At 35.1% G+C, this 25,000-nt stretch overlaps 2 protein-coding genes across 7 annotated transcripts in view; one reads left to right on the top strand and one right to left on the bottom strand.

Annotated features, from left to right (window-relative positions):
- LOC129739946 (presenilin homolog) overlaps positions 1–18,313 on the top strand; it is a 48,931-nt gene extending 30,618 nt beyond the window's left edge. For all 5 annotated transcript variants that reach the window (XM_055731501.1, XM_055731502.1, XM_055731498.1 and 2 more), the window contains exon 8: positions 17,795–18,313. In XM_055731501.1, the coding sequence (XP_055587476.1) occupies positions 17,795–17,950 (156 nt within the window). In that variant the 3' untranslated portion in view covers positions 17,951–18,313. The remainder of the gene's footprint in view (positions 1–17,794) is intronic.
- On the bottom strand, positions 18,272–24,479 carry LOC129739950 (HSPB1-associated protein 1). 2 transcript variants are annotated; one of them, XM_055731514.1, is made up of 4 exons: positions 22,448–24,479; positions 19,395–19,519; positions 19,211–19,321; positions 18,272–18,654 (listed from the first exon to the last, which is right to left on the bottom strand). In XM_055731514.1, exons 1-4 carry the CDS (start codon positions 23,034–23,036, stop codon positions 18,304–18,306), a joined length of 1,176 nt encoding a protein of 391 aa, XP_055587489.1. In that variant the 5' UTR covers positions 23,037–24,479; the 3' UTR covers positions 18,272–18,303. The 2 variants fall into 2 exon arrangements, with proteins under 2 accessions (XP_055587489.1, XP_055587491.1); XM_055731516.1 differs by having other exon boundaries at positions 19,395–19,486.
- Between the last annotated feature and the right edge of the window lie 521 nt (positions 24,480–25,000).

The following is a 25,000-nucleotide window of genomic DNA, read 5'->3' as shown; positions in this document are numbered from 1 at the left end:
GCGTGCGGTTCGTTTTGGTATTTGCTCTGATACGAAGTTTTTGTATAAGTGAGATGCAGAAGTTAGCTTGGTTTAAAAGAGATTTCGGTTGGCTGTCAGTCGTGTGTTTTGTAATGTACCGTGCCCAAGGGGAGAAAGCTTAGAAGTTTTAAAGAAAAAGCATAATAAGTTCCGTTGATTGAAAATTGGATGTGAAATAGCTTAACGTGAAATAATGGCGTTTGCGACATCGCGAGTTCCATTTGCTGGAAATGTGTTGATTGGAAATTTAAACATGAAACAGCAAAGAAAGCATTGTGATTCATTTGAGCGAGGCGAGAAAAATACTATATGTCGCTTGGAAAATGTGTGCTTGCTGTTGGCTGGAGTGATCTTGAAAGTGAAAGAAGTTGTTAACGCCCGATAGAGACATGTAGTGGTATGAATAAGGTTTAGTAATTGCTTCGGTAGCTTTTACTTTGCTCGAAATCAAGCAAAGCAAAAGCCCAAAGCATTTGCTTAGTTTGGTATGAATAAACATTTGCTTAGCAGATGTGTACTAAAGTCTTAGAACATAGCTTTTGCTTCAAAAAAAAAGAGCTATCCAACCAGCAGAATCTGAAATTTTCTAAAGTAAAATGAAAGAAGACAATAAAAAAAATGAAAAGCACGACTAAAATAGCCATGAAATCGACGGTGCGGGTGGTGGGTGTAAGAACGATCGGAAAAATTTAAGTCAATACATGCTCGTATGTTGATGTTTAAAGAAAATTGAATATTGTCAAACAAAAAATGGCCTAGCTTTTTAACATTTATCATAAGCTCTCCCACACGTTCTCGGATCGGGATAATCCGATATATAAAAAAAAATAGGCAATAGGCGTGCATCTTAACTTAAGATGTTTTTTTAAATCATTGAATTATAAAAAATCATATAAATTTGGGAGATCTGAATTATGTTTTAAATTATTACAACTTTCTTCCAACTTCAAGCCGATTGGGACTTCTTCCACTGTAGCCGGTTTTTTTTAATTTGAAATATTTACTAATTGATTTGTTTTGTTTCATCTTAGACGAATCATTTCATACAACAACAGGAATATGAAAAAAGTTGGGTTATCACTTCGACTGTTCTTTATCTATGTTGAAAATGCCTTTTTAAATTGTATTGCAGTGTAATATTGCTAATTTTATAAATTCATGACGTTGTTGAAGAATTTGTTTATTGGAAAAGTCTGCTACCAAGCATGCTTAGAAAATAAAGTAATTGCTAGGAGATTTCTCGAGCGATTGCTTCAGATTTGGGCTTTATTCATACCAAACTAGCTTGTTCTAAAAGTAAAATCTCCTGACTGAGAAAACAGCTGTCAGAAAAAACTTTATTCATATCAACCGAAGCAATTGCTTTCTGCGACTGCTCGAATGCTCGATTTAGTTTAGCAAAAGCAATTGCTAGGGTTTTTTCATACCACCTATGGATGCGGTGCGACCCAGGAGATGGAGCAAAACTTGGTGAGAGCGTTCTAAGGCGCCATTTTTTTTACAATTTCGTACATTCTGTTTTCAATATTTCTAAACATAGTTTTCGTCGTAGTTTTATTATTTGAATGACTATAATTTTTATATTTTATCTAGCCTCCACATTTATTAGTTAAATTTTTTGTTCAATCACAAGATAAAGTAATACGAACAATTTGTGAAATTCGCGTTGAACAAGAAAGGGTATTTATGAAAATGAGTATAGCTTCATTTTATTGCATTCATTTGTGGAAGAGTACAGAAAGAAAATTTTTTCCATTGTAGTAATCCTTGACTTGTGAGCGTGCTGGTTCATGCGCTCAGCGTTCGTGTGGTTCGCGCAGGTTTGTGTCGTTGCTATTTAGGGCTCACTTTGGGCGACAGCTGCGCTTTTTGGTGGTAGTGTCAAGTAGCAGATCTTCTCTATGTTGTTGGGGAGACTCGAGACTTGACTTAGGTTTTCCAAGCGGAATGCATATTCGTCTTCTAGTGTTAAGTAGGGATTTAAATTGGAACTGTTCCAGCGGATTGAATAAACTGTTTCCTAATTTACCTTTCTATATGATAGCACTTAAATAAAGATTATGAAATATGGAACATATCAGCCACATAAAGCAATAAATTGTCCAGCTTTTAATACTTGTGCAATCACAGTTTTGTTATAGATATAACTTTACGTTGGTAATGATTGATGATTAATTATTCAAAAAACCTAGTCAAAGTTCGGGTGAATATTAATTAACTTGACTTCGTATGGGAACAAATTAACTCCTTATTACATTCAATTCTGAGAAATCTTTTCATTTCATTTTAATTTTTATCATTAATTTATTTTACCGGTTATAAATTTTGCTTTGCATGCACTTTAAAAATTTTAATGATTATTTAAAAATACTATGAATACGATCTCAGCAAGTGCCAGATTATCGTATTTTAAGACAATAATTTTAAAATAATTACAGCATTACAGACAATTCTTAATCCATTGGTTTTATGCTTAAAAACAATGTTATCTCTGTTTGCGAAAATATTCTGGTAGTGATTCGATTGTTACTTATGTTCATTTTTACCTATTTAATGAGAAATTCTATTTCCACGTTTCCAATTATTTTCAAAGTAATAAAAATAATTTTCAATGTGAAATTCGCACCAACAGACATCAATGCATCAATTAGTTGTGCAGTGACTAATTTGAAACTTTGAATGTTTTAATAATATTCTCGTTTCAGATCCGTATCCTTTTTATAATAAAATATGCCATAATTATAATTATTTACATTTTATTATATTATCGATTTAATTTACATATTTTCCTTATTGAAAGTATACCATTTATTTTGTAACTTAGAGCAATGCATCTGGGGATAACCTAAAGAAATTATTGCAAGCGGCACGGGTAGCCGGCCATTGTAGGTTTCTGAGGGTTGGATGCCTTCCTTCGACGAACCATCGGACCGTGGAAGCCGTAGAAGAAAATCGAAGGCCAAGCCACACAGACATAGGCAGGACCTTGCTACCGATGGGGGAACCATACATACATACATGAATGTTAATTGATAAAATTTTCAAGGAAGCTACCTGGTAATATAATTTTTATATGTGCAATTTTTTCTGATGTTCTGTTAATTGATTTTTGAGATAGCTCCCAATGAAGAAGTTTTTCGACTTTAATATTTGGCAACACGTGCGCCATCTATAATGCATACTATTAACCATTCGTTTTTCAAATCAAGGCTGTTTTGGAATACGTTCTCTATTTCCTGAAGATTGACTTTCAAAATAACTAAATTTTTAATATATAGTTACAAAAAATTTTGCCGATTGTCCTCCTCGGCACAAAAACGATTTCGATCATCATTCCACCAGCTTTGCGAAATGGCACGATTCCAGATCCAACTTAAACACAGTGCACGTGCGCTGAACTTCAGTATTGGACGCTATCTCAAAAATAACTAGGCAGATTTTCACCATATTTTGTACACGTACACATTACATTAGCAGCTTCAATGAAAATTTCATCAATTTTCATCCATGTGTGTGTGTGTGTGTGTGTGTGTGTGTGTGTGTGTGTGTGTGTGTGTGTGTGTGTGTGTGTGTGTGTGTGTGTGTGTGTGTGTGTTCCATCCAACGACCCCCTGAGCTGGCAGGTATGTTATGCAAAAGGACCAGTGTTAATCATTTTGATTAATTTGGTTCAGTTGCGGGTGCTGGAGGTGTTAGCTCTATTGCAATTCCAGTAACCCATTTCAGAATGACAGAGACCTAGCTGCACATTCCGAGGTTACTTTCCTTGTCAATAAGCCCCGCCCAATCATAGCCACATGACCAAATGGGTCATGCAATTATGATTAGACTTTCAATCTTTTAATTAGTACAATGAAAGATCGACTCGTATTTAATGAATGTTGCATTTTTAACAAGGGTATGATTATTTTGATAAAAATATATCTTACCGTCTTTTTTTCATTTACCATACTTAACCTTCATTTATCAGATGTAGATATTAATAATACCTTAGCGCACTTACTTGAGACTCCAAAAAAAGCATATCTTTCTTAACATAAAACTCTACACTTACTCACAACATGCATTTCATCAATTTTCATCCATGCATTCAAAAGTTATTAACAAAACAAAGTGTTTCATTTTTTTTTTTGCATACACAGCAAATTTTTTTTTTGCTGGAAATTTTGCTGGTTTTTGTCCCGCTGACTTTCCAGCAATTTAAATTGCTGGAAAAAACAGCAAACGTTAATGCTGGTTTCCAGCAATTCAAAATGCTGGAAAATCAGCAATCCAGATTGCTGGACACCAGCAATTTCTTTCAAAACAACCGGCGGTATTTAGTACCAAATTTATATTTCAATTCTAAATTAAATATTGATTACTGCCTGTGCATATAATGAGCAATGACTTCTAATGAACAGAATTGTACATTTTTTGAACCAGGAAAATATATTATATAAGTTGCAGTATGGATTCAGATCGGGATCTAGCACTTTAATTGCTATAACTGAATTAGTTGATTCTATTATCTTTAATATCGATTCCAAAAATATCGTTGGTGCATTGTTCCTGGATCTTAAGAAAGCTTTTGACACTCTGAATCACGAGATATTATTGTCAAAACTGAATGAATATGGGATAAGAGGCGCAGCAAATGATATTCTCCGCAGCTTTTTATCGGGAAGAAAACAGTTTGTTGCTATTGAGAATACAAAAAGCGATTTGAGAAAAATTGATATTGGTGTTCCTCAAGGAAGCAATATTGGCCCGTTACTATTTCTCTTGTATATCAATGATCTCTGTAACTTACCACTCTATGGAACAGCCCGCTTATTTGCTGATGACACAGCTATTTTTTACCCAGCTGCATCAACCGATATTATCATACAACAAATGGAGAATGACTTGATATTACTATCAAAATATTTCAACAAAAACCTTCTTTCTCTTAACTATACAAAAACTAAATACATGTTGTTTCGTTCATCACATAAAAAAATATTGTCAATCAACGACCCAACTATGGAAGGAAATATTATTGAGAGAGTAAATTGCTTTAAGTACTTGGGAATTTACTTGGATGAAACTCTTTCTTGGAGTCGTCACACGGAATATCTGGTTAACAAAATTTCTCCTCTTTGTGGTGTTTTATGGAGATTGCGGAATTTGGTCCCCCAACATGTTCTTCTAAAGTTTTACTATGCTTTTATTCAGTCCCACCTAAACTACCTAATTATGATATGGGGAAGGGCCTCTTTATCGCATCTACAAAAACTCCAGACCCTGCAAAATAGATGTTTGAAAAATATCTTCAGACTACCCTTGCTTTTTCCCACTCAACAACTGTACTCAATGAGAACGCATAATATTTTTCCAATAAACGAACTTTGTGACTTGCAAACTATTATATATGTTCATGATAATATACACTCAACTACCAATAACCAAAATCTTCATTTTACCACGGGTATGCGAACTCATAATACTCGTCAATCTGATTACCTGCAACGAAGCCGATCCATGACGTCATTAGGGCAAAAAAGAATATCATTTATTGGACCAACTAAATACAACATCCTACCTATTGAAATAAAGACTATCAACAACCGTTCCATGTTCAAAGTCAAAGTAGTACAACTATTCAAAGAACAATTGAACCGTTAAAAAAGTCGATCAAATGCCAGTTTTTTTTTACTTTATTTAGTTTTTTTTGTAGCCTAGTAGTTTCGTTTAGTCTTTTTTTTTGTAATTTAGTAAATCTAGAAATATATAAATTTAGTGTACCTCATTAATAATAAATATTGAATCTCTTCAAAGGAAATCCTTTTCCATTGAGATTCTTATTGTAATCTATTTAAATAAAATCATACATTTCCTCGCACTACGTTGAAAAAAAAAATTTGTGTTCTCAGCATGATTAAAGTTTGTTCGCGTTTAAGTTAAATTTGTTTTGCTGCCAGACGTGCTGAGAACAGTAGCGTCCATTACCAGGAGGCTCATATGAGTTTTTTGGTGTGGGGGAGTGTGGTGGGCCGCTACAAAAATACAAAAAAAAAAAAAAATGAAAAAGAATTTGTTTTTTTAATTTTTAAATTATGTTTGCATTTTTTCCAAGAACTTATTTTTTTTTTTAATTTTCCAACACCGGCCCTGGAGTGGCAGCTTTGTGCCAAAGTGTTGATCATTCGCCACCTGAGAAAAGAGTTCTTATATTAATCGCAGCGCACTAAATTGGACTGCGCACTCATGACTGCGACATTTGAGCGAACTTGCACATTCGTGCGACCTGTCAAATTAGTGTAAAATCTGTCGGAGTTCTACACGCTAACCTCTTTTCAGTCAACCTTTGTACGGATTACTGCGACTGCAAAACATTGCACGAAATCCAATTTTCAATTAAAGAGATAATAAGTATCTTTTATGAAATCTGTCCAATTAAAACTCACCCTTGACTTATGTCTGGTTGCTAGAATATAGAGAAAAATAAAAATAATTATAATAATCTAACCAAAATTCGCAAAATAGAGTCTCACCTTGCTTCAGCGTACGAAAACAAACAAACTCCAATGTGACAACTCGATTGCTGATTTTCCAGCAACCTAGATCAATTGGTGGAAAGTCCAGCAATTTGAAAATCGATTGCTGATTTTTCAGCAAAAATGACAAGAACACAACCGATTGCTGAAAAATCCAGCAATTCGAAAACCGATTGCTGGTTTCCAGCAAACATTTGGATTGCTGAACGTTTCCAGCAGTTTTTTTTTGCTGGAAACCGAGGCAAAAATTTTCTGTGTACACTTCTTAGCAATTATTCACTGGGGCCCCCTGTGAATCAATATTTTTTCTTATACTGTCCCAGAGAACACAATATTTTAAACATACAAAAAAAAAACTGTTAAGGCTATGATCATTTAGAATCCGGAAAGTTACAAACGTGTGTATTTTAAAAACATTCATTTGATCGAAAAACTTTCTATGGAGGAAATGAAGGTGTTAATATGGCATTTAATGTAAAAATATATTAAAAAAATAATCAATGGTTTTAAGAAATACTCTAACTTTTTCATAAAATCTCTTTTTAATCTTTGCACACTTTTTTCAGTCATGTTTTGATTTATTTTTTATTTTACCACAGAAGCAAAACCTTTGCAAAATCATGATATTTTACACAAACTCACCTAAAAAAGCAATTGGAATCTGGTTGGAACCTTTTTTATGAGTAGGCGTCTCGAAGAATTTGACCTCTTAAATCCGGTATTAACTTAATATTTTTTGTCTGTCAGAACACATCTGTCATATTGCGTAAAAACCGGATGCACAGATTGCGATCTTTGGAACTGATCATTATAAGTTATTTACTTGGTGTCTACTAGTTAGGCAACACTTTTTGCCTGCCGGAAATGGATTTTTTGCATTATTTAAGAAGTCTGCATTCAGTTATCCCCAATAACCATAGACTTTTTACCATATTTAAGATCAAGGGTTGCACTCCGCTGGTTGGTTTGAACTTCGTGTGGATCCTAGAGTGTCTCCTTTTACTTCTCAACCATTTGGTCCAAAAAAAAAAAAAATCAGAAAAAATCAACAGTTCATGAGATTTCAAGTCAACAATGAAAAATTTTCGAGGCGCAAAATGCGTAAAAGGAGTGTGCAAAATTATTTTTACCATGTCTTTTTGCATCGTAAATATCTCAAACACACGTTAACTTAAAAATCTATCAAAAATAGGCTAGATAGTCCTTTTCATAACCAACACAACGCTACTACAGTTTTGCTCTATCAACGTAGCTATCACCGAAATAAAGTGCCCGGATACTAAATGATCATAGCCTTAGGAAGAATTATTCAACTAATAGAATTTGGGAAGCAACATTAAGGCTTCAGACAAAGAATATATTACATCAATTACAACAGAATTAAATTCAAATTCCATTTAGAAGCAGATTGAACTGTATGTATGTGGAATTGAAAACATAAAATTGGATTTGATTCAGACCCACAATTCAAAGTCTCAAATTGGAATCGTACACGCAGAATAATTTTCACTTAAAAAGTAAGTGACATCTGTAGTAAATTCTCGCCATACGTAATTTCATTTGAATTTTAAGTGATGGGTCAAGTGAATTCACTTAAGTGGCCGGTCAGTGTGTAATTCACACACTATGACGTTCTAGTGAAATTTATCTGAATTTCTAAGTAAGTTTCAAGTTAATTATCTCTCGCGTTTTTAAATAACAGAACATTTATAGAACACCACTTCGATTTCAAATACTTACATTACGCTATCGCCATAAATTTATTGATTGGAAAATTCCATCGTAATCCCAAGGCAGATCGGTTACTACGGATAGTGCGACTTCTAAATCTTCCCTGCTGCAAACCTAAAAATCTGTCCAGTCCAGCCCACAAGCTGAAACATGATAACACTTTTAAATAACTTTTTCTTACATCACGTTCAACACAAACTACCGTCAAAATCGCCTAGTAAAGAATTGGGAAAAACCAAATCCAGCATAAGCTTTAAACGCTGCTATTTAGAATTTGCCATTTTGAACTCTGAAAATAAACACAATTACAACCCGACATTCACTTGAAATTCAAGTGATGGGGAAGTGAAAATTTTTTCTCACTTCAAATTCAGGTGACGACCTGGGTTGCCAGGTTCCCAGATTTGTCTGTAAAACCAAGACTTTTGACCCTTCGTATTGGCCAGACACAGATTTTGCCCAGTTTTTTGCTGAGAGTGCCCAGATTTTACAGACTTTCAAAATTGAGTGCTGAAATCAATATTCATGCATCGGATTTGATCCGTAAGTGCCAGATTAGACTGAAATCTCGCTTGTATTCATTGGTATTTGACCAATCATTCATTAAACAATTATTTTTTAAATAAGATCGGCATGGTACGTGGAAGGAAACAGTGTTTGTTATATAGTTCTCTACTCGAAAATAACCCGAATACCACAGTATAACCTAGACCCAACCACACCCAACCCCCCCCACCCCCCCCCCCCCTCGCTCACACGCATCGTCAAATTTCTTGTTTGGTACCAAAATTTGTGATCTTCCCTATGCACAGACACACACAGACTTTTTTTCAAAATTGCCCAGATTTTTACTTCTCAACACCTGGCATCCCTGGTGACGACTGAGGTGAATGTGGATGAATTCACTTGAAATTTAAGCACAGAGAACAGACATACAAGCTCGAACAAAAAATCGTCAAAAAAGTGTGTAAAATTTCAAATGCTATCACCAAAAAATACGTTAGAAATTGACTACAAACAGTGCCATCTATTGCGCCGTTCAAAAGTTACAAATCAAATTTTCGTGTACCCAGTTTTCGGAAAGACGTAATCGTATATGAACTCACAAAAAATGAGTCCAATGTCTCAGTAAAATGAACGGCTTTAATTTATTACTAAATAAATGAAATCAGAGTTACTTTTAACTGGGAGGGATTTCACTTTCTTTATTTTTGCACTACTATAACAGTTAAGATAACTAACAGCTTTGGTATAAGATTTCTCACTTCTTGAACAGTAATTTATGTTAGAAAATGCATCTCCTATGTCCAGTCAAATACAAGAACATTCTTGACGATCAGTCTCACCCAGCAGTACTGATTCTAGGCATCTCAAAGCGGGTTACTTTCACATATAACTTTAGCATCCAGCTGTTTTAAACTTTGTATTTCTAACAAATTGGATGGAAAAAGATAATAACTTTTTTAATTTTTTTTTATGCAACATGATGAACGTTTTACGAAACTTCAATAGCGATATTCTTGAAGCATGCTAAGCAGCTCATACGACCTATAGAAAACTGACTGAAACTTAGTCAGCTTTGTTTTGACAGTTCTCTTTGGTGTGTTTGGAGACATCTGGTGGCCCAACCAAAAATCAAGAATTGGTTCAAAAAGGGTGTTGGGATTCTTACACAACTAGCTTGTATGTCTGTTCTCTGTGATTTAAGTGATTGCCAAGTGAAATGTATATGTCGTACTTGAATGGAAGAAAATCACTGGATCCTTGTTTTTAAGTGAAAAATCATGTGTATTTTAAGAGTGAATTTGGGTTCAATGTATTATCAATTTTTTTCAAAGTTTCATTTGTAACACTTTACCGACCTTGTCTCCAACCTGTATACATATCTCAGGTGGCGATGGAAATCCCGTGTTAAACTTTTTTTTTTGTAATCATTGTAACCAAGGCAATTTGTGACGTCAGTTGCATTTTCAAACAAACAACCATCATCGCTGTACCAGAGAAAACTAGAGAAAAAAATCATTGCCAACTGCTGTTTAAGATTCTCGCCTAGGATACATAAACATCCTGACAAATGACGTAGGCTTTGTTTACCTTTTTACTTTTTGAATAACGAGTTCTGTAATAGTGTGCGTGTTTGTTCATCACTTTCTTTGTACCAACCACATTACCTTGTGGCATTCGTGTCATGTATAAGGTTGCCAGAATTATTATAGCACGCATCCGCATCGGACATTTGATTTCAAAATTGTCGACCAAACGTAACAAGCAAATTTGCGAACAAACATCGTCGTAGGGGGAACATACATTTTGATCCGCACAAGGAGGATTCTAGCGTTTTGTAACTTGTAAGCTTGCAAACGTACATCGCATCACGGCGCTGCAAGCAAGCAACTTGATGACTGCAGCTATCTTCGGAATGATTCTCTCTGTTCGGCTCAAGGGATTTTATCTTCGGGCTTGCAAGTTTGCAAGTGATCTTAACTTCGAAGAATCGTTTGAATTTTTCGGAACGTGCAGTCAAAGGATTTTATCGCGCGGATGACTTTTACTTGCAGACACGTTCGACGTTCTGTACGTAAGGGAGAAAGAATCAGTTTGCAACTTTGCAAGATGATTCTTTCGTGACTGACGTCGGGCTGTAAGAATCGGCTTAAAGTAATCTCTTTGCACCTCTGCCCTCTAAAAATAAAGTGTACAAAAAAAAGAAAATAAAAAAAAGTGTTACAATCAGAGAAAAGCAGAAATAGCAAAATTCGTAATTCAAATCCTAATTCCAAATGTTATTTCACTTTCATATCTTTAAAACACAAAAAAAATGTTCATGTATAACGTGTTTAAATTTTTAAAATGAAATGCGGATAAAAACTCAAAATTTTAAATTATTTATTCATTTAAAAAAAAAAAACTGTTTTTTTAATAAAAATAAGAAGCTTTTGTCAAAAAATTCTCCTAAATGTGACAGAAATAATTTAGAATAAAAATTAGATTTTCAAGACACAGAATCATCAATCTGGAATAAGATGAGATTGAAAATATTCATGTTTAGAGAATCGCTCCATGAAATTAGAGTATTTTAATGATAATAATAGTTTAAGAATGGTCATTTAGAGAATAATATGCTGAATTCAGGGTATTTCCTTTAGTAGAGGATAGTAAAAAAAAGTAAACCAAAATCAAAAGTATGAAATTTGGGCTTAATCGGTTGGAAAAGTTTCAATCAGATATTCAAACCTTAGATTCAAATTGGAATAAAAATTCAACAGCGGAATTTAGTTTTGCAGATGATCCTATTTAGTCAACAGTTACCTTTTTTTATAACTTAAAAGGTTGTAGATTGTATAAATCAACGCAAATTTCAATAATGATAAAAAAACTAACATTATTTTTGCATTATTCATAATCATATCTTTATTTCAAAAATCTTACGTAAGAAATGTTGATAATTCGTCACAGCCATACGAAACCGTATTACTCACTACCTATTTTTTTGGGTATTTTTGATGTAATGCTTTTTATCTTTCACCATCTGTGAATTAAAGACATAGGGGAACATGCCCTATTATGCGCCACCTAAGCGAATCGCTGATTTTCTATGTATTCCACGTACAAATTGTGTTGAAAATGGATGCAATCGTTGAAGAAAAGTGTTTTCTACAAATGCCTATGATATTTTATTACTCAAATTGCTATAGTTGCTTCAAAAACTTGATTTTTAAAAACCATATTCAAAGCCACAGAACAAAACTGTGTTGCAAATATGCGCCGCTGTGTATTCAATATGCGCCTAGCAGCCGAACACACCCGAAAGCAGCCGAAGACCAAAAACACACCAATACTTACAGACACTTTGACTGAAAAGAAAATCAAAATGGACTAATCAAAATTTTAAAAAAAATGAAAAGTAGATTTTTTGGGCTGAATTAACGTTAAAAATATGGTTTAAGACTTTTTGTTCATTTTCAATGAAAATTGGCCTTTTTGAAAAATTAATGCTATTTTCAGCCTACTACGATTGGCGCGTTATAACGAGCGCATGGGCCGAAATAGAACATACCCATAAAAAGCATACCTTTGCGAGTTCTGTATGATTTTTTAGCATAAAATCATAGTTTAGATTCTCCTCTATCGATGTGTCAGAAAATATTGTCTTATTCGATTTTCTCTGCTTGGTGACATCTTATTGAAAGTGTTTTAAAATTTAGATCAAAATGATGAAAAACCTAAATTGTAAAATTACCACGACACAAGGGCATTTTAAGGAAAAGTTCATACTTGCCATCACCAATCACAGCATTTATAACAAATTGGTAATATTTTGCCGGCTTAAAATGTTTCAGATTCTTCAAAACAAAGGTGGCGCGTATTAGCCACATGGGGCGTTATATGAACTTTTCCCCTACACCGTCTTAGCCGATTTAGGCTTTACAGACTGAATAAATGACGTGGACAACTTAAGATTAAAATTTAACACCCAGTGCCGAGGTGGGAATCGAACCCATGCCATCAGTAGACCAGCGATTATCGTCTTACCACGCTAACCACTCGACCACCGAAACGTACAATAATACAATAAAATCGCTGGTTCTATAAAATATAGAGAGTACCAATTCAAATAAACATGCAAAAACACTAGGGCTTGTGATATAGCTCAGTTGGCAAGTCTGTTGTCTCCTGAGCCGATGTCCGTGAGTTCGAGCCCAAGAGTAAATATCGAACACAGTTGTACCGGATAAGTTTTTCAATAACTATCCGCCAACTGTAACGTTGATAAAGTCGCGAATGCCATAAATATGGTAAAACGACTATAATCGAAACAAAAAAAAATGCAAAAACACTAAATCACGTTATTAAAAAAGATCGTTGCATTTCGCTTTTCATCATAACAATCTTTTTGATTGCAAAATTTTTAGAAACAAAAAAGAAAGTTGCGCGTTATGACACCACGATTTGAATCCATCATATCTCGAAAATTATTTCATCAAGAAAAAGTCTTTTAAAATCAATATGCGGTGCTTTAGAAAATGCATAGATAATGAATAGATAGACAGTTTTTCAGTGATAGCCCCTTCCAACTCTAAACGATTTGCCAAAGAAAAATTCTAAAACTTTATCGCTCACCGATGAAATGAGCTTTTAGGCTAGTTGACAACGGTAATGTCGTTAACAATTTTTGCAGCAATTCTAGTAGTATAAAATCCTTATTTTTTAAGATTTTTATGATTTTCAGGTCAAAAACATAACAATTTTTTACGGTACCTTGTGCTAACCTGATCTTTACTCTTTTTGTAATCGGAATTTAGATTTTATATTGTTTATTCGATTGTGAAAATTTATGGAAGATTATTGTTACCCCAAACATGCTATGTCTTAAAAAATGTTTTCTATAATCGTTTATGACATTTCATCTGTTCTTTATTTATAAATTGTGCTTTTCAAATGCAGTTGTTAAGTTTTACTTAAAAGGTGCTTTGCTCATAAGCACGGACGGATGACACATTTTTAATATTTTCAAACTAATATTTTTTTCTTTTCTTTCTTTGGGATTTTTATCCTGTGCGGATGATTTATCCCTTAAACCCCTTATTTAAAAAAAAAAAACGTGTCAGTTTACTAGGGGTGGGGGGGGAGGGTTTTTTTTTAAATCTTACTTTGTCTTACTAGGGAGGAGGGGTTTAAAAATTTCCTAAATCGTGCTTCTTATCTTCTTATCTGATTTTACCAACATAGTCAAAACATGTAAGCATCCTGGAAAATGAAAAACTTGCGCTCTTCATGTTTCTTTTCAACATAGTATCTTTTACATAGAACATGCATTGCAGATACTACTACGGCCAGGCCAACCATGTGGTAATTACCGCTTAAGATACTGGAACAAAGGGAAGAATAAAGCGTGGAGTTCCCTGCCAAACGCTTCATATGGACTATAAATAAATATATGTTGATGATTTAAGAACTGGAACGCAACTAATACAATGTGAAAGTTAAAAATGTAAAAGGGGTGGATCTTACCAAATAAGCCATCATTATCATCGATGGAAAATCTTTTCTTCTTGTATCCGTGGGTTAGTTGAATGAATGAATTGGACATTTGCTTCTAAGATTTGGGGGGGGCAGCTTTAGATAATTTAATTTCGAAAACAGAATACAACCAGAATTTCGAACGCGGCTTCCAACAATCTTTAAGTTTTCGTGATATTTATCTTATGTACAAAATTATTTTCCACGATTGTGTTCTCCTTTGCGTTTGTTATCTATCTGATTTTGATTTCGATCTAACTTTTTGCAACAACAACAACAACAACAATTTTTCACTGAGCAAAAACTGTTGACGTCAACTTAAAAACTAGCATTTTACGTCAATTGATTGAATGTTCTTTGATAAATTTGTGATTAATGTTTTGGAAAAAAAATTCAATTTTTCTTTAGAACTTTGCTTACTATTTGAAAATTCATAGTACAGTGTCTCCTAACTAGCCTCAACATTTATAAATTATTTTCATCACCATTTCAAAAAATCAAAATTGGTTGTACTACAATCAATACACATGATACAATCGGTTTTCCTGCTTCACTTCCGGTCGAGGACTGTAATTAATTTTAAAAATTTTTCATTTAAAATGAATAACGTCCACTAAAACTTAACAACCTCGATTCAAAACTTTGAATGACATGGTAAAAAAGAAAGAATGTCTTGAATGATTTGTTGCCGGTACATTCAGTGGACTTTTAAATTTTGTTTCCTTCTCAAGACAAAAACTTCGTTGAACTTCCGAAATATTTTTCTGATACATAGAGATAAATGGAACAAACTCACCAAATGTTCACGATAACGTCCCAAACTTTTGAGGGAGACTATCGGTTATATTATATGCTGTAATTTCATCACCATCCCTTGTCCTGGTTAGCTGGTTCTTGTCACAAGAGTCTTGTACATCGGCGCTTCCATATCCTCGAAAACAAAACCGTACGAATCCGTCTTATTCTGTTCCAACTGTAGGTTCAATAAACAACTTTTTCCCGAACATTTTCAAATTTTCGAGCTATTATTTCTAAAAATTTCCTAAATCGTGCTTACGTAATTAGTGAACAGCCCCCTTCAAGCCATTCAACATTGGACCCGATGATGTCGCATGATGTGGTTGTTAAGGACGAATGCGTATCAATCTAATGATTTGTAGGTTAATTGGTAAACATAACTGAAACAAAACCATTTAAAGATCATTCACCACTAAAAGAAAGCTTAGTCGATTTTCGTTTAGGTATAGGGGAGAATGAGGATACTTGATCCCTGGGGATACTTGATTCCTTAGCTATATCTCGAAACTGGAATGTCTTACAAAGATCAAATGTTCTAGAAAAATGTGCCAAAATGAGCAAAATAACAATGCTTGTAGTTTAAAAAATTTTAACAAAATAATTGTTTGAGTAATTGAACTTTGTTTGAAAAATTTCACAAAATGTAACTTGAAGATCTTTTTTCATCACTTTAAAATGTTCCTTACATGGGAAAATTATGAAAAAAATATTTGTTCCAATGTATCAATCGTTCGAGCGTAAAATGAACTTCATAATGCCATATTTTCAAAGCAATGGAAAACTCTCAACTTTTTTCAGAAAAAGTTTTCTAAAATGTTGATTATGGGTACACTTGATCCCTTAGAGTTGGGTACAATTGATCCCCCTTCCAAACGGCATATTCTTCTTCTGAATTGATCGTTATGATTGCTGATTACGAGATTACTATTATTTATCCAAAAACTAATATTTATCAAACAATTGTCTGAAGAAAAGAGCAAAAATAATTAATTTTCTTTTAATTATAAAAAATAGCGCCTTTAAGTATGCAATGTTATTAGCGTTGAGACAAAGTTATAGAATTTTCTTTTTATATCTGCTATAAATTGTGAAATGAGAACAAACATTACCAAAATAGTCGATTAACATTCTATCTTTAGGTTTTGTTTGATTATTATACAAGGATTAGGGCTTCCTGAATAAAAAATCAAGTCTCCTTCAATAGGGGATCAAGTCTCCCCTAACTTCAGAAAAATCGCAATTTTTTTACTCCCACGAAAATGCTGCTAGTTCATCAACGGGTTCAAGTATCGTTCTATTTTTTGGAGCATAGAAACTTGAAGTTACAAGCTGTAAGAAAATGTCAAAGACGGCGAGTTGCTTAATTTTTCCAAAAAGATATGGTGAAAATAAGAAAAGGGGATCAAGTATCCCCACTCTCCCCTATGGTTTCAAAAATGAGTAATCGGAATTTTGTTTGGATTTCTGTTGTATAAAACCGGGAATTTCGTGAGACCATGCGGGAAAAATGCGGGAAACCAAAAATTAATTTTGAGTGGCCACCCTGTAACCTATCTGAGAATAGCACTTGGCCTTTATTTAAGGGAAACCATGTCAGAAGTGGCACTGGGTCGTGGGCGTGGCCAATCTGGCCGGTTCCGGAACGAAATATGTCAAAATTATCGGATTGAGACTTGCGGCATATTGATAGAAAGCTCTTGGCCTCTTCATAAAGGAAATCGATAGGAGAAGTGATTTGGGGACACTGGATCGTGGCCATAGCCGATCTGGCCGGTTCCGGAACGAAATATGTCACAGTTTTCGGATCGAGATTTGCGGCATATTAATAGAAAGCTCCTGGCCTCTGGGTCGTGGCCATGACCAATCTGGCCGGTTCCGGAACGAAATATGTCAAAGTTATCGGATCGAGACTTGCGACATATTGATAAAAAGGTCTTGGCCTCTTCATGAAGGAAATCGATAGGAGAAGCGGATTGGGGACACTGGGTCGTGGCCATAGTCAATCTGGCCAGTTCCGGAGCGAAATATGTCAAAGTTATCGGATCGAGACTTGCGACAGCTCTTGGCCTCTTCTTGAAGAACATCGACAGGGGAAGCGATACGGAGACGCTGGGTCGTGGCCATGGCCGATCTTACCAGTTTTGGAACGAAATATGTTTAAGTTATCGGATCGGAACTTGCAGCAAATTGATAGAAAAAGGTTAAACTCAACATACAACTTGTTGATTCCGTCCTTCACGGTGCTTCACAAGCTTATGTTTTCCTTTTTTTTCTGACTTTTTTTAAATTAAATTACGTTAGTGCTCCTCATTCATTATTCCAACCATTTATAATTCCAGCGGAGGCCTTTTTAAATCTTAGAACTAATTACACCCGATAAGTTGATTTTTTTTTATGTACTGGAACTTACTTTAATAGATTTCGTTCCGAAACCAGCCACATAGACCATGGCTACAAACGAATGTTCTAAAAAAAATATTATAGGAATCCATCAGCAGAGAAATTTATCTCTATCGTTCCGAGCGTACGACAACGACAAAGATTTCATTTTTTTTTGGCACGAAAAGTTGGGTGGGACAATGTCATTATCATTCGATAGTAGGCGATTTTTGATTCAAGATATAAAATAAATTATTTACACGACATTACTTTTCTTATTGTAAATAGATTCACCTTGGATTTAACGTTTAACTTTCTTTTAACAGGGTCTCTGCCTAACGTTACTGCTGCTGGCTATATTTCGGAAGGCTCTGCCGGCGTTACCTATCTCAATATTTTTCGGGCTGATTTTCTGTTTCGTAACGAGCGTAATCGTCAAACCATTTACTGAAGCCCTAGCCTCTGAGCAAGTGTTCATTTAGTCCCAGCGGTAGTTGCCAGAATGGATGCAGTTTTACTCACTTCATAGAGAGGTATGTATTGCGCTTATTTTGACTCTTCTGTCGATGGAAGCTGCTTTATATTCTACAGGCAGGCTAAACACTTCTTCTTAGCCTAGTGGACTGGCAGTAATAATGATAAATTTATCACTATAACTCGAGACTAACTCTGTCTATGTTATGCATAATCAATGGTAAAAAAGCAAATCTATAATAATACATACATTGCAATTAAAAATAAAATCAACTATAAATCAAGTTTTTACAATATAAAACCATTTTATCAAATCAAAACACAATAAATCTTTCCTAAAAAAATATATTACGATACATAACTACTCCAGATACTGTTTGACTAAATCAATTACTTCAGGATGACAGCATTGATTGATAACTTTAGTGATTCGGGATTTTTCCTCCTCGTCGGGATCAAGTTCTTCAAAATGTTCATCGAATCGTTGTTGATTTTGTTTGATCAAATGAAAAAATTCGTAATTCTTCAGGCGTCTGACGGGTTTTATATAGCTGGAGTGGGAGGCTATGAGACCATCCAGGTCAGGTTGTGTCAGGTAATTGGTGTTGTATTGGTGGTCTTTGTGTTGTCGTTTGTTGCAAGCTCTTTGATTCAAAAGATATTCTAATGTTAAATTGAGATTGGCCGTAGACAACTCTGCGCTGACTGGAAGCTGTAAAAAATATAGTTAGTTAATGTTTCCAAACTACATATATTACAAAGTTTGTACCAATCAACTCAATTCTCAAGCTTAGTTTTTAGAAATGGGGAAGTTATAAATGTGTGTAACTTAAAAACCATTCATTTGATCGGGCCATAGACTACACAACATTTGTGCAAATGCGATGAAATTCGATGACATTCTGTCGCTGTGAAGACGATTTGTATCGTATATAGCACTGCTTGAATGATCGTGCAAACGTTTTGAGTAAAATCGGTCGGGATTGAAATATTTTGTACAAACAACCAGCTATGGCATGGTGTATGGTGCTGTTTGCACAAAATTCAGGCCATTTATTTAGCACCAGCCGGGGTGGAGAGGGTTTTTGTTGTTGTTGTTTTCGCCAGCAATTGTTTGTGTCCGCTTGAAATATGTTTGTATCGTGTGTGGGCGAGCATAGAATCAAACAAGCGTCGTGGAATCATCGAATTTGCACAAGCCATTTGTGTAGTATATGGCCCGCTTTAAAAGCAAATGAAGGTTATTTTATGAACCAAGATAACCATACCTCATTTGGATTATAAACATGTTTCAGGATTTTATCGTCTTTTTCACTGATATAACTATGCACGATGATACGTGTCAAACACTCGGATAACCGTTCATCGATATCTGACACCTGTAGGATGAAACACACAAAAAAGAGAGGGATTATTCCGTTCAATATTCCAAACTACTTCCAATCTGCTTACCAAAGGAATCCAAGTATTAAAATTGAGTGAGCATTCCAAATTTTCAACATAATGCCACCATTTGGGAGGAACTACCAGGGCCATTCCTGGTTCTAAAATAATATGATAAGCGTCATTTTCTACACCTAGAAAAGGGGAAATTATAAGTATTGTTGAGTAGAATGCTTGATATTGAACACCATATTTCGAAATCGACAAATATGATTCTTATAAAAATAATCAAAGGCTTTTGTGTTAGAATTTGGACGGTGATGGGGAAAAAATCGTATCTTTTCAAAGCTTTAAAGCTGTTTTAAAAAGGTATGGTGTTTCCCAAAAATATGGCAACAGCAGGTCCACTAAACGACACAAACGTCGGGAACGAAAAGCGCCAAGTAAGCACCATTTAAATACAGAGGTTGAGCACGGAAATAATTGTTCCTTTCCCCCCTAGTATAGCTGCGCCACGCGCTCATCTGCATCTTGCACAAGCGCTGAGAAGAAATCCACGGCAGCTCCAGCTGTCTACGTACAGTGGTCTTACGCCAAATAATCCCACCAAACAGAGTCGGGCATCATTCGCAGCACCCTGGCGATCAACCGGGGCAATCGACAGCTTCAGCCGCATTGGCTGCAACGTGTCAATTGTGTCAACGGATACCTACAAAGCCAACGGAGATCGGTCAGCGGTGTCGTTCGCAGAATCAACGGTAAGAAGACCTCAAACCGAGATCGGAAGAACGTCTTGGCACACAACGGAGGCAGTATCAACTGTGGCATCGACCACAAATCGAGATCGGAAGAACGTCTCGGCTACCACGGAGGAAGCATCAACTGTGGTAGGATCACAATCTCGAATTGGTGGTGCTATGTACTGTGGTAACGACACAGGCTCAGCATTATAACAGCAAGGCGATGGTGTTGCGCCCGATCGTCAAGCAAGGCGCGACGATGATATGTGTCAATGACCGTGATATGCGCTATGCGCAAAAACTGGAAAAGCTGTACTGCCGTTCTAAGCAATATTGTCCCATGTGAAAAAAACGTGCAAACGAGAAAAACGCGATTAAAATATCAGCTATATTTCCAATTTTTCGCTCAAACTAAACATTCACCCCCAGTTTTTTCGTAGTGAACAGTTCAAGTTAATCATTTTACAATGTTTTCTGCCAAAAAAATTACATTTCCTACAAAAAAGAACAGCAAATTAGAGCCAAAAATGCTCCGTGTGACACTTTTGCGTAGAATCAGAACGCATGTCGATACTAGTTCTACGAAAAACTGTCACACGGCTACAATTTTTCTATCATTTTAAAAGCTTGCGTAGTTTTTTTTTCCCAAAAACTCATGCTAAACGGTAATTTAAGAAATACGTTCCTCTTTGTTTATAAAAATGTATAGTTGAGTATGTATCTTGTAAGTAGTGCCTACCGAAAAGTGTTTAGTGAAAATTTCTCTGAATAAAACACTCAAGGCTTCTCGCTCCTCCTCTGCCCTCTATTTTAGTGTTCTTTTCAGTGAATAACATTAAATTCAACAGTTTGAACTCATCTTAAGACAATTTTTTGATAAAATTTGCATTTTTCATAGAATTTCCTCTAGTGTGACATTCTTGCGTAGAACTATCAACATAGAGACAACCACCTTGATGAAAATTTCGTATAAGTTCAGAACAAAGTATACTTGTTTGTGTTTTTATTCGAAAATTAACACTAAAAGAGACCGTTTCCAGCAAAAAAGTGAAAATGACCCAAAAGTCACATGGGACATTCTTGCTTAGAACGGCAGTGTAGGTAAGTGAAAGAATTCATCAAGTACTTGTCGGATCACTGGATTCTCAAAATCTCTGGATTCGAATGTGTCTTTGTTTTGACAGCATTCAACTATGTGAATTTCATCCTTTGAGCTCATTCTGTCATGAGACAATCTTTTGAATTTCATTATTTTTTTCTTATGGCGCCCCTTCATAAGAGAATCTTATGGCATATAAATAGGATTTTTCTGAGTGTGATACATCTTCCCGGGTTAGCAACAACGGAATTCCAAAACCCTGACCAACAACACAATCAATCTCCAAACCAACAGCAGCTCAGCAGCAACAGAGTCCCGAATGGTACAACGGAAGGCTGGATCGGAATCAATTCGGTGGTGACTTAAACAATTAATAGGACAATTATTGACACAGGACAATCATCAGAACAAGATGAACAGATCGCATTGATATAATTGTAATGGATATTCTTTAAACATAAATGGTTAATCATATTCGAGCGTGGGTGTTGAGGTTAAAAAAAAAAATCTGGGCAATTTGGGAAAAAAATGTATGTCTGTGCACAAGGAAAATTTTAAATTTGGGGTGTTAGTGTTGTTTTGTATTCGGGTTATTTTCGAGTTGAGAACTATATGACAAACACTATTTCCATACCGATCTAATTGGAAAAAGTTTTAATGAATGATTGATGAAATATCAGTAATGCATACAAGCGAGATTTCTAGTATAATCTGGCACTTACGGATCATATCCAATATATGAAAATTGATTTCATCACTCATAAAGCCTGTAAAATCTGGGCAAAGTCTGTGCATTTTAAGTCATTGAACTCACAATCCTATTGATTTTTATATTTTGTATAGTTTTAAGCGAAATCAACAATGTATATCTATGTCTACAAATAATTGACGAAATAAATAAATAAATAAATAAGTTTCTCAGATTGGTTCTCCTTAAGCCTATCTTGAACTGCGGTTTCGGTTGTCTCATCAATGTTCTCATCTCATCATGTTTTTGTTTACATTTTTGTTGCTGAAAGTCACCCATACAAATTCAAAATGTGAACATAAACAAGTCTCAACAACTGAAATCGCATTTCAAGTTGCCGAGTGTGGACTAGGAGAAGGAGGAGAGTTTTTGAGCAGATGACAAGGATGTTTTAATAATGGCGCAATGGTTTTTGTTTGTTTTTTTTTCTCTACTGCATATTAGATATGTAGTTTTAATTGGTTTTTGTTCTACTACCTATTTAGTGTTCAATATCTGGTACCTGTTCCAAAACTAGTGCTTCTACCCTACTTACCCAAAAATTGTGAGTATCCAGGGGGGCTGTAAAAATTTTCCTCGCAGTACACGCTTGATTCTTCGTAGGGGACCCGCATCTTTGTCAAGGGCGCCTCTGGCGGGAATAACAGCCAAGATTTCCGTCCGTGCACCTGGACCACGATGTTACATCCGTAGGTATCGTAGTGACACGGTGTATGAGCTCCAGTTGATCCCAGCCAAAATGAAATATCTTCGCTGACCTCGGGAAATCCGAACGAACTAAAGTCTACGTTTTTCCGACATGCAGCGGGAAGTTCTTCGATGTATCGGTAACTATAGGACGCCCAGTTGTTCTCGAAATGACCAGTTCGCGTTGATGCATTTCTCAAAAAGTGGGTCATGGACATCATTACTTTGTTACGATTTCGTTCCCATTGTGGCAGAGACCCATGCCGCAGGGAGCCACTATCGAAGTGGAATCCTGCTGGCTTTTGACAGTCCATAGGTTGCAACCATTCCTCGAAAGATTTCTCATCACGGAAACAACACCACGGAATCTTCAAATTGGCTAGTACAAGCGGTTGCTTTACATTCAATATTATATCCTTTAGTACTGACGGGTCCATTTAGAGGGACCAGTTTAATTTACAAGTTTATATTGCAAAAAAGTATTCCTTAATCTGAACTGAAAGATTATTTTGATCTAACATATCTAGTATCGACACGTACCGAACAAAACCTGAAGTAATTTACCGGCATCGGCAACAGGAATGAAAACAAACCATACACGTTCCGTTCAAATATTACGTACCCAATTTTCGTTCATTCGATCATTCTACTCTCGCCTCTTCTTCCGTACGTAACACAACCGCATCTCCACAGCTCGCTCTAAGAGTGAGTTCACCCGTGTTGGGAAAAAGTGGTAGGAATTTTGACAGCTTTGGCATAGATAGAAAGTTTTCTATCGCGACAAATAGACCACAAGTTTTGGCCGTCCATCAAGACCGGATTAAGGGGGGGGCAAAAGGGGCAATTGCCCCGGGCCCCCCGGCTCAGGGGGGCCCCCCGAAAGAAAAAAAAGTTTCAACATTCTATGAAAAAACTAGAAAATCGGAATGACAATTTGAAATATAACAACTAAAGGAACCCGGGAAATAATATCTAGAATAGTTTTTCTCTTGCATAAGTTAGGGGGCTCCCTAGAATTAGAAGTGAAGAAGTTCTCCTGAATTTTGTGAGCTAAAAATATCAAAATCTTGGTATTGAATTTTAAAAATTTCTACTCAAAATTCAAAATTCACCACAAATTTTTATTTTTTTATCGAAACATGTCAGTCGGGAAATTCAGTACAGAACAGGAAAAATTAAGAAAAACATCTCCTCATTTTCATTGCATACAAACGTCTTGCACAATGATAATGTTTATTATTATTTCAACTTTCCAAGTAATGCTTACTACACTAAACTAGCAGCTTATTTCACCAAAACTGGCTCACTGTGCTAAGAGAGAACAGAGAAACTTTATGATAAGCATTTCAGAATCTTACCCGCAAAGTATCCGGGTGAACACCGGGTATTATTATCAAAACTTTTCACTTTCCGATCATTATTATTGAAATTTCCGTTGGTTTATAAATTCTCAACCCTTTTCCCTCCCAATTTTCGAAAACAAAAACTTTAAAAAAAACTATAGTTGTATAAATTGGACCAATCAACAGTACAGAGTTTCTTTATTGAATTTCCATCCCAATTTCGGTCTTAGAATTGAAATTCGTATTGAAACATTTTCAACTGATTTAACCAAAATTTGATCATCTACTGAAGTCAATATCCTGAAGTCAGCACATCATTTCCAAATTATCATTCTCGAATTATTTTAAAAATGATCTCATAGTTAAGTTGCAAATATCATTGAGTGATTCTCTTAACATGAATATTTAAATTTTTTTAATCTTATCTTTTTTCCAGATTCAATTTATTGAGATTTTCAAGTCTTGTGTTGTTTCTTCAGTTACTAAGGTTCAGTTTCATGGTTTTTCTGAATTTTGAGAACTCAGGATCTTTTTTTAGGTACCGTCAAACGGGGCATCATGCAACAGCGGGGTTGGATGCAACATTTAGATAACACCACACTGATTCAATTTTTAATTTAATGTAATGAGATAAAGATATCTTTTAATGATTACAACATGATAATGACATAATTTCTAGCATCTTGAGATAATTTTTCGAAGTTTTTGATTTTCATATAAAATTTAAAAAATCGAACAATAAATGTACAATTTTTAACATTTTTCGATGCTGTAAAAAACTATACCCAGTATGAAGGATTGGCTTGATAATATCACCTACAAACTTTATACTGGTTTCCTCATCCTATACCAACACTTTTGATGTAAAAATAGTTTTCGAAAAATCACTCAATTTTTTTAAATAAATATTTTTATAATTCAGTTACCAGTGTGGGGTAAAATGCAACAAAATGCAAATCAAAGAAACACCTTGTAAATTTCATATCCAAATGCTGCAATATGATTGTTTTGCATCACGCGTTTGTCAACACTGAAATTTCTATCATCCAAACATTTTT

This window comes from Uranotaenia lowii, chromosome 1 (genome assembly GCF_029784155.1).
Source record: "Uranotaenia lowii strain MFRU-FL chromosome 1, ASM2978415v1, whole genome shotgun sequence".
NCBI lineage: Eukaryota > Metazoa > Arthropoda > Insecta > Diptera > Culicidae > Uranotaenia > Uranotaenia lowii.
The sequence above is the reverse complement of the archived record's forward strand: the minus strand, read 5'-3'. Positions and strand labels throughout refer to the sequence as shown.